The 12,184-nt window shown below is 36.2% G+C and overlaps 1 protein-coding gene across 1 annotated transcript; it reads left to right on the top strand.

Moving 5' to 3' along the window:
* The first annotated feature begins 3,151 nt into the window (after nucleotides 1–3,151).
* On the top strand, nucleotides 3,152–3,595 carry LOC115231125. Its single transcript, XM_029801211.1, has one exon. The coding sequence runs from the start codon at nucleotides 3,152–3,154 to the stop codon at nucleotides 3,593–3,595; it is 444 nt and encodes a 147-aa protein (XP_029657071.1).
* Nucleotides 3,596–12,184: the final 8,589 nt, after the last annotated feature.

Below are 12,184 nucleotides of genomic sequence, written 5' to 3'. Positions count from 1 at the left end.
GTCTTCACAAGTGTCACACACTTGCCTCTGCCTCAACAGGTCTTCACAAGTGTCACACACTTGCCTCTGCCTCAACAGGTCTTCACAAGTGTCACACACTTGCCTCAACAGGTCTTCACAAGTGTCATAAGAAGGAAGGTATGCACAGGTGGACTGACTACGTCGCCGGGTCTTCGGATGGTGTTTTTATGTGCCACCGACACAGGTGCAAGATGAGGCTGGCGAACGGCCACGATCGGATGGTGTTTGTTGTGCCCACAGCACGGAGGCCAGTCGATGCGGTACTGGCTACGGCCACGTTCGGGTGGTTTTCTTGTGTGCCACCGTCACTGGTACCACAAAGATACAATTCCATATATATATATATATATATATATATATATATATATATATATATATATATATATACATACATACGTACATACATACATAAATACATACATATATAGGTGTATATACCCACACACGCATATATACTATCTAAAACAAAATAATCACCTGATCAAGTCCAAAGGTTTGTACTAGATATTGTTATTACTTTATATAGTTGTGGCGTGTAATTAAATGTAAAATATAAGCTAGTCAATGTTTATTTGTTAAAGGTATCAGCAGAAGCTTGCATGCGTATGTGTGTCTGTTGGTGCGCCAATGCTCGTGTCCCCTTCGCAAGCGAAAAACGAGCCCGTTTCAATTCGAAACTGTCACGTCGGTTTTATATGACTAAGATGTTATTTTTTAGTTATCTCCCTTAATTAAAGAATATACACTTTTGGCACTATTTGCTCTTTTAATCTCTCACTTGTTTCAGTCGTTTGACTGCGGCCATGCTGGTGCACCACCTTTAGTCGAGCAAATCTACCCCAGGACTTATTCTTTGTAAGCCTAGTACTCATTCTATCGGTGTCTTTTGCCGAACCGCTAAGTTGCATCGTGTGTCGTTGTTTGATGTGAAGGTATGGAAGGAAGATTTTTTCTGGGTTTACCAGCGGCACATGCTGCACATTGTAGGGACCAATTATGCGCTCATCTCTTTTAGAGCAGTCTTTTACAGTGCAATGGTTGCTGTCATCACGACTGTTCCAAAAATACAAGAAGTGCATATTTTTTATGTATTCCAGCTGCAGTCCTAGGAGGAGGAAAATCATCTTTAAATCACCAGAAATATTTCACTTATGAACTGAGTAATTAACTCCTTTCAGAATGAGTTCCATCGATTCATAAGTTTCTTCCATACCGATAGCATGACCCACAGGAATGGAAGGTTTTTCATTACCATTATGTAACAGCACAGCTTCGAGGCTAACCTTACTCGAGTCTTTAAACATTCTCCATTCGTTAGTCACATACACTTGTCGTAGTTTTTGCATAAGTGCATTAACGTTAGTGCAGAAACAAGCATTATTTTCTTGCTTGAAAAAGACAGATAAGCCTTCATGGCGAGAATGGAAAATAGAAATTTTCGCACCTTACTGTTGGAGATTCCGTTGCTGTAGTCTGGATCCCAAAACTTCTGCCTTCTCCTTTGACAATGGTAGGTCTTTTACTAAATCATTCAAATCTTCTTGATTAAACAAGCTTGGCTCACTTTTCTTAGAATCAACTACGTACTCTCCATTATTTACATCATTTACATTTGACGGATATTTGTCCTCATCTGGTTTGTTGTTAACACAACATTTCGGCTGATATACCCTCCAGCCTTCTTCAGGTGTCTTGGGGGAATTTGAAACCTGAGTTCACATTCCTAAGGTATTTTTCAATGTTGTTGTTATTATTATTATTATATTATTATTATTATTATTATTTTATTATTATCATCATCATCATTATTATTATATTATTATTATCATTATTATTATTATTATTATTATTATCTTTATATATATATATATTATATATATATATATATGTTAAAGTTTCAGCCCAGAGCTACGGCCATGCTGATGACAGCATTTATATGTACCTGTATCTAGAGTTATATTCTCTCTCTCTCTCTCTTTCACTCTCTCACTCTCTCTCTCTCTCTACTCGCTCACATATATGTATATATACAATAGATAGATAGATAGATAGATAGATAGATAGATAGATGATAGATAGATAGATAGATAGATAGATAGATAGATAGATAGATAGATAGATAGATAGATAGATAGATAGATAGATAGATAGATAGATAGATAGATAGACAGACAGACAGGCATAAAGACGAGAATGTGTATATTCCTACATTTCTGAGGTCCTACATAAGTAGCAGGCAACAACACAAGCCTACATAAGCACAGACATAAACGAAGAGAAAGAGAGAGAGGGGGAAAGAAAGAGAGAAAGTGAGCGAGAGCGAGATAGAGTGAGAAGGGGAGGGTTACGGAAAAGAAAGACTGAGCGAAGAAAGGTTTGGGGTGAGAGAGAGAGAGAGAGAGAGAGAAGAAGAAAAGAGGTGAAAATGACTAACACTCATTTTAAATCAATTTTTCCTTATGACGTCATAATCTCTCTGCCTGACATCGTCCGACACCTTAACATTCAGTCGAATTATCTGTCTATACACACACATAGACAAGCTTTATAGATATAGGTGTGACTGTGTGATAGAGATTTCAGGTTCAGTTCCACTGCGTGACACCTAGAGCGATTTTTTTCCGTTTTTTTTTGCCATAACCAAATACCTGTTTGTGGGTTTCAGAGATGGTCAGTGAAAGAAGCGTACGATATGTGTATATATATATATATATATATGTGTGTGTGTGTATATATATATATAATATATATATATATATATATACATTTATATATATATATATATATATATATATATATATATATATATATATATATTATATATATATATATATATATATATATATATATGTGTGTGTGTGTGGAGACGCAATGGCCCAGTGGTTAGGGCAGCGGACTCGCGGTTTCGATCCCCAGACCAGACGGAAACTGAAAGAAGCCTGTCGTATATGTATATGTATATGTGTGTGTCTGTGTTTGTCCCCCCAACATCGCTTGACAACTGATGCTGGTATGTTTACGTCCCCGAACTCACAACGTAACGACAAACGAAATACCGCAAAGCATTTCGCCCGGCGTGCTAACGATTCTGCCAGTTCGCCACAAATCTGTAAACTCTGTTGTTGAAGACATGGGAATTGCCGATTATCTGGTTGAGTTCTTAAACTCACTGGATCCACAACGAGCTCCCCCTCGTTGCCTTCGATTGAAAATGAGCGCTCCAATCATGCCTCTGCAGACCTTTTCCCAACCGAAGCTGTGCAGTGGTACAAGAATTGTTGTGAAGAAATTAACGAGAAATATCATAGAAGCCACAATAATTTTTGTCTTTGGAAAAGGTGAAGATATATTTATGCCTCACTTAAGTTTAACACCTTCAAATATTCGCATCGAATTCAAACGACTTCAATTTCCAATACGTCAGTCTCTTGCGATGTCCATTGATAAGTACCAAGATCAGACTTTCAAAGTTACTGCTTTGCAATTAGAGAAGGGTTGTTTTTCACACAGACATATCCTGGGGTTCCAGAGTGGGGAGCAAAGACAATTTTATCATTTTCACCCCTACAGGTAAAACTCAAACCAATGTCTGTTAGGACGTTTTTAGCATGGGATCAACGAACAAGATTTGCAGAATGAATAAAAACTTTGAATTGAAATTGTCAACGCAACACTATATTCGCATAAGAAAATGTATTTCTATTTTTTGGTTGTTGTAATACTTAAGTTCAATAATTCTGTTGTTTCTGGAGAGAATCCTTTTCGTTTTGTGCCTTATTATGTAAAACACTCACCGGTAAAATTCCCACTTTTTTCTTATTTTTATTGTCCTAAAATTTTCGTTGCGTCTTGCAATCTCTCTCTCTCTCTCTCTCTCTATATATATATATATATATATATATATATATATATTATATATATATATATATATATATATATACCGGTGAATGTGTTATATTATAACATCCGAAAGGATGAAAGGCAAAGTCGACCTCGGCGGAATTTGAACTCAGAACGTAACGGCAGACGAAATACCTATTTCTTTACTACCCACAAGGGGCTAAACACAGAGGAGACAAACAAGGACAGACAAACGGATTAAGTCGTTTATATCGACCCCAGTGCATAACTGGTACATATTTTATGGACCTCGGAAGGATGAAAGGCAAAGTCGACATCGGTGGAATTTGAAACCAGAATGTAACGGCAGACGAAATACCTATTTCTTTACTGCCCACAAGAGGCTAAACACAGACGGGACAAACAAGGACAGAAAAGCGGATTAAGTCGATTATATCGAGCCCAGTGCGTAACTGGTACTTAATTTATCGACCCTGAAAGGATGAAAGGAATTTGAACTCAGAACGTAACGGCAGACGAAATACCTATTTCTTTAGTACCCACAAGGGGCTAAACACAGAGGGAACAAGCAAGGACAGACAAACATATTAAGTCGATTATATCGAGCCCAGTGCGTAACAGGTACTTATTTAATGGGCCTCGAAAGGATGAAAGGCAAAGTCGACCTCGGCGGAATTTGAACCCAGAACGTAACGGCAGACGAAATACTGCTAAGCATTTCGCCCGGCGTGCTAACGTTTCTGCCAGCTCGCCACATTAATAAAAGCGAAATTCCCATGTGCCTGTGACCCCTGTCCCTCAGTCTACATAGACATATTCTACCTTTTTGGAATCAGGATGATCCCAGGATTGAAACTCTGCTCTACATTTGGTTCTTGACGATCCAGCATTGGGATCTGGCTTAAAACCATTTTGGCTGCTATTTCTAGCAGGTAAAGCCAGTGTGAGGTACAAGAGTTACGTCCCTTAGCTTAAGGTGTTACTGAGGAATTTTGTAGTTTTTTTCACATTTTTCAGTTACTAGACTGCGGCCACGCTGGGGCACCGCATTGAAGAATTGTAATCTAAGAAATTGACACAAGTTATTTCTTACTTCTGTCTGGTAGATTTTATTGGCCTCTTATAGCGAACCGCTAAGTCACATGGAGATAAACGTAAACGACAGACATACACACAAAGCCACTATACACGCACGCACACACACACACATACATACATACATACGTACATACATACGTATATACAGACGTACATATGTACATACATACATACATACATACATACGTAATACATGCATAATACATATATACATACATACATATATACATACATACATACGTACATATTTACGTACGTACATACATACACACATACACGTACATACATACATACATAATACATACATACGTACGTACGTACATACATACCACATACATACACACAGAAATGTATGTGTGTATATATATATATATATATATGTATATAAATATATATATCATCATCGTTTAACGTCCGTTTTCCATGCTAGCATGGGTTGGACGGTTCGACCGGGGTCTGGGAAGCCAGGAGGCTGGCAACGGCCACGATCGAATGGTGTTTTTTATGTGCCCCCAGCACGGAAGCCAGTCAAGACGGCGGTGGCATCAGTCACGTTGAGATGGTGTTTTGAAAGTGCCATTGGCGCGGGTATCAGAACTACAATTTCCATTTGATGTTGATGTACTTGACTCAATAGGTCTCCTCAAGCACAGCAGGTCACCCCACGATCCAAGGTAACCACAGCAGGCCGTCCTGCGATCCAAGGTATTTCCGATGGGTTGGGGCTGTTATGTGAAGCTGCTGCAGGAAACAGCCTCACGTTATTTGTCGGGTCATCGCAGTTACAGCATATCTCCAGATGTCTCGGTCTTTCGTCATTGCCTCTGTGAGGCCCAACGCTCGAAGGTCATGCTTAATCACCTCATTCCATGTCTTCCTGGGTCTACCTCTACCCCGGATTCCTTCAACTGTTTGGGAGTGGCACTTTTTCGCACATCTCTTCTCATCCATCCGGAGAACATGACTATACCAGCGCAAACATCTTTCTTGCCTGCCACATCCGATGCTTGTTATGTCCAGCATTTCTCTCATATATATATATATATATATATATATATATATCAACAATCAAGGAACGACCATAATAGGCCATTCACCCACTAGAAATAACAGCCAAAGCTTCAACCGCAAATAAAGATTAATTCCGTAAACAGGAGAAAATTTAAAAAACATTTACCCTGTAATTTCTTGTACGATGTACCGTTTCATCTGCTGTTTAATGGTAAACTAACCTGATTAAATTAAATCAAGCCAATCTTCCATAGGCCCTCAGATTCTTCAGCAAGAAATAGCCAAGTCGGAACAGATATTTTCACGAGGCATTTCCGACCCTGCCAAGGCAATATCTGACCTAAAATTTTCAAATCGTCGCACTGTTTACGGAATTAATCTTTATTTGCGGTTGAAGCTTTGGCTGTTATTTCTAGTGGGTGAATGGCCTATTATGGCCGTTCCTTGATTGTTGATGTTGAACTTAAAAATGGTCTGTGACTATTTAATTTTTTCCCACTAGGTCGCTGGTGGCAAAAGGAATTCTACAAAATTTTTTTTGCCACCCTATATTGATTAATTATGGATTTTCTGGTTAATTCCGTAATGGAATCGGCGGCTTATATTTATTTGCTGCCGATAAATTTGGCGCGAGTGCGACGATTTGAAAATTTTAGGTCAGATATTGCCTTGGCAGGGTCGGAAATGCCTCGTGAAAATATCTGTTCCGACTTGGCTATTTCTTGCTGAAGAATCTGAGGGCCTATGGAAGATTGGCTTGATTTAATTTAATCAGGTTAGTTTACCATTAAACAGCAGATGAAACGGTACATCGTACAAGAAATTACAGGGTAAATGTTTTTTAAATTTTCTCCTGTTTACGGAATTAATCTTTATTTGCGGTTGAAGCTTTGGCTGTTATTTCTAGTGGGTGAATGGCCTATTATGGCCGTTCCTTGATTGTTGATGTTGAACTTAAAAATGGTCTGTGACTATTTAATTTTTTCCCACTAGGCCGCTGGTGGCAAAAGGAATTCTACAAAATTTTTTTTGCCACCCTATATTGATTAATTATGGATTTTCTGGTTAATTCCGTAATGGAATCGGCGGCTTATATTTATTTGCTGCCGATAAATTTGGCGCGAGTGCGACGATTTGAAAATTTTAGGTCAGATATTGCCTTGGCAGGGTCGGAAATGCCTCGTGAAAATATCTGTTCCGACTTGGCTATTTCTTGCTGAAGAATCTGAGGGCCTATGGAAGATTGGCTTGATTTAATTTAATCAGGTTAGTTTACCATTAAACAGCAGATGAAACGGTACATCGTACAAGAAATTACAGGGTAAATGTTTTTTAAATTTTCTCCTGTTTACGGAATTAATCTTTATTTGCGGTTGAAGCTTTGGCTGTTATTTCTAGTGGGTGAATGGCCTATTATGGCCGTTCCTTGATTGTTGATGTTGAACTTAAAAATGGTCTGTGACTATTTAATTTTTTCCCACTAGGCCGCTGGTGGCAAAAGGAATTCTACAAAATTTTTTTTGCCACCCTATATTGATTAATTATATATATATATATATATATACATATATATATATAAAATATTATTAGAGACAAAACCACTATTTTGCAAAGCAAACAAGGAAAGACTTAATCAATACATAAAATTTTAATAAATAGTCAAAAAAACCGCCACTACAATCGTTTCTTGTCTTGATCGACAATCTTCAGGTGGACTTCCAATCTAAAAAATCAAAATTTTAAAATATAAAAATAATAATTTTAAATAATTAAAGTATAAATGAAAAAATATAAGTATATAATCCATATATAACCTATATATAATCCATATCGAAAATATAGACAAATTACCACGAATTCCCTAAAAAAAACCATGATAAAACAAAACTCTTAAAAACATATAACGATAAAATCTCCCTTTGCTAAATTCTAAAACAAACCTATATAGTAATCCCCCTAACCTAAACATTCACACACAAATACACACACGTAAACCACAGACCCACGACTTATACACATACCTATACTAACTTATAAACCTCAATATACACCAAAACCCACTCCCTCCCCACACAGACAAATTAACACATACATCCCAAAACCTAAATAACAAACCCATATACACATTCACACACAAACACACACACACACGCAAAACACGCACACACAACAGATACATATACTCCCTCACATATACGCATATACATACTCACTAAACTCGACATATACAACAATACTTACACACCCACAAAAATCATTAAATACATTTATGAGCTTTAACTCAGCTTAGCAGCTCTAACAAACAACTTGCAGTAACCCAATCCCATTCTCTATGCCTACCTCACTACTACACTATTCCATTCACAATTCCAAGCAACGCTAGTCCACCACCCGGTTATGCACGTGGCAAAACGAACACCACTCAAAAATTATGAATGAAACAATGTAAAAAAATAACCAACATCGAAAATAGACAAATTACCACGAATTCCCTAAAAAAAACCATGATAAAACAAAACTCTTAAAAACATATAACGATAAAATCTCCCTTTGCTAAATTCTAAAACAAACCTATATAGTAATCCCCCTAACCTAAACATTCACACACAAATACACACACGTAAACCACAGACCCACGACTTATACACATACCTATACTAACTTATAAACCTCAATATACACCAAAACCCACTCCCTCCCCACACAGACAAATTAACACATACATCCCAAAACCTAAATAACAAACCCATATACACATTCACACACAAACACACACACACACGCAAAACACGCACACACAACAGATACATATACTCCCTCACATATACGCATATACATACTCACTAAACTCGACATATACAACAATACTTACACACCCACAAAAATCATTAAATACATTTATGAGCTTTAACTCAGCTTAGCAGCTCTAACAAACAACTTGCAGTAACCCAATCCCATTCTCTATGCCTACCTCACTACTACACTATTCCATTCACAATTCCAAGCAACGCTAGTCCACCACCCGGTTATGCACGTGGCAAAACGAACACCACTCAAAAATTATGAATGAAACAATGTAAAAAAATAACCAACATCGAAAATAGACAAATTACCACGAATTACCTAAAAAAAACCATGATAAAACAAAACTCTTAAAAACATATAACGATAAAATCTCCCTTTGCTAAATTCTAAAACAAACCTATATAGTAATCCCCCTAACCTAAACATTCACACACAAATACACACACGTAAACCACAGACCCACGACTTATACACATACCTATACTAACTTATAAACCTCAATATACACCAAAACCCACTCCCTCCCCACACAGACAAATTAACACATACATCCCAAAACCTAAATAACAAACCCATATACACATTCACACACAAACACACACACACACGCAAAACACGCACACACAACAGATACATATACTCCCTCACATATACGCATATACATACTCACTAAACTCGACATATACAACAATACTTACACACCCACAAAAATCATTAAATACATTTATGAGCTTTAACTCAGCTTAGCAGCTCTAACAAACAACTTGCAGTAACCCAATCCCATTCTCTATGCCTACCTCACTACTACACTATTCCATTCACATTCCAAGCAACGCTAGTCCACCACCCGGTTATGCACGTGGCAAAACGAACACCACTCAAAAATTATGAATGAAACAATGTAAAAAAATAACCAACATCGAAAATAGACAAATTACCACGAATTACCTAAAAAAAACCATGATAAACCAAAACTCATAAAAGCATATAACGATAAAATCTCCCTTTGCTAAACCCTATAACAAACTTATATAGCAATCCCCCTAACCTAAACATTCACACACAAATACACACACGTAAACCACAGACCCAAGACTTATACACAAACCTATACTAACTTATAAACCTCAAAATACACCAAAACCCACTCCCTCCCACACAGACAAATTAACACATACATCCCAAAACCTAAATAACAAACCCAAATACACATTCACACACAAACACACACACACGCAAAACACACACACACAACAGATACATATACTCCCTCACATATACGCATATACATACTCACTAAACTCGATATATACAACAATATTTACACACCCACACTCATACAGATAAATAAATTAATTATACAACTAAAAACTCACAACCAATCTCATATACATAAACACTCCTATGAAAACAACATTAAATACATCGTAATTAACCAGAATATCAAAAATAACAATATGACATAAGGATAAATCAAATACATACTTACAATTCAGTTACAAATTATGAAGTGAAATTAAATTCTTAGCCGTTAAAAAACCAAACAAAAATTACGTTACCATAGAAATAACTTATGTAAAAAAAGAATACGCGCCATAGAAAGTAAACGTCATTCAAAATATGAATGGAGAAATATAATAAATGGAACTAAAAACTATATCACGTAGCAAACCAACGCTACTTAAAAAAATTTATTATGAATGGATTCTATAAAAACTACCATGAAAATCATTATATACATTTATGAGCTTTAGCTCACCCTAGCAGCTCTAACAAACAACTTACAGTAACCCATAACTATTCTCGATGCATACCTCACTACCACACTAATCCATTCACAATTCCAAGCAACGCTAGTCCACCACCCGGTTACAATTCCCAACTCCACCTATTCATTCACAATTTAAACGACGTTCCCTTCCACAACGCTACATATAAGCCTCAACATATACACCGGAGATACACTTACACATCCGTGCGGATGGGTGAGAGTATACATTAAGTGTAGTGATGGGGCTCCCATTTCTAAACAATTTGTACCTATGTGGTAGTCTCCATGTGTATATTCACGCACGGGTATAAATGCAGGGGGTACACGCTCACTTCATTTGCGTGTACCCCTCACATGTACATATGCATACTATTTTGGCTCGATATATGCAACAATGTAATCGCGCCCGTGTGTGTGAGCATTCACTGGTTGTGCAATTCACCCATCTGGGTGTGAGTGGGTGTAAACGTATCGCTGTGGAGGTCGAGCTTGATACGTATATATTAGTGTGTATTAGGGGTTGTACGTACTAATTATGTGCATGTGCTTCACGCACTTGCGTCCATGTATGGATGAATATATTGGGATTACTATGTGGGTGTAAATAGGGTATGGGGGGGAGTTTTGTCATTGTATGGGTGTGGGTTTCATTTATGATGGTGGTTAGTTGGTGATTATTAGTATGTTCTGTATATTTGGGTTAGTTATATATTATTCTAGTGTGTATAATTGTATACATATAATTGGTGTGAATGGGATTACTCCCATTTTTGGGGATGTATGTGTTTATTTATCCATGTGGGGCGGGAGTGGCCGTTAGGTGCATATGCTGAGGCTCACATGCAATCCCAAGTACAACGAATGAAGTGGGCACTTATATTTGTTATGGGTGTGTGTACTTTATTATAAAAGACAATACCCAAATAAAATCTGTCAATTCAACATACAATAAAAAACAAAATACAAAGGGATCTTAAACATTCACACATACATACAAAACTCAATAAAAACACCACTAAATAACACCCAAAACATATAAATATATCCTCCAATACATATAACAAATGCAAAATAAAAATACATAATAAAATAAAATAAAAATAAAAATAAAAAAATAAAAAAATCTAATATAAATTATTAAAGTTTTAACGTACCATAAACTGTTAAATTAATATACATTAAAAATGAACTAATTAAAACAAAGAAATATCAATAAAGACTAACTATAATTAAAGCCTAGACAACATAACCAAAAATATATTATCTAAACTAATTTAAACTAAACTAAAGTAACCTAAAAGGGAACTATTATTGCTATTTATCATGAAACTTATTATATAGGTAAAGTAACTTGTGTCTGCATTTTATTTTGCGCTCTTCACCAGTATTAAGTAAATTATCATACTTATAAAATAAAATTTCTTTAAACTCATTAGAGCATAAATAACAACAATTAGCTCCTATATTATAAATAATATTTTATAATATTTTATAATATTTTATAATATTTTACTATAAAATTGGATTTAATCCTAAATCTGATTTTTTTCCCTGTAAATTTGGATTTATTCCCTAATATTTATTATTATATATATATATATATATATATATATATAT

Source organism: Octopus sinensis, unplaced genomic scaffold (assembly GCF_006345805.1).
Source record: "Octopus sinensis unplaced genomic scaffold, ASM634580v1 Contig17494, whole genome shotgun sequence".
Classification (NCBI taxonomy): Eukaryota; Metazoa; Mollusca; class Cephalopoda; order Octopoda; family Octopodidae; genus Octopus; species Octopus sinensis.
The sequence above is the reverse complement of the archived record's forward strand: the minus strand, read 5'-3'. Positions and strand labels throughout refer to the sequence as shown.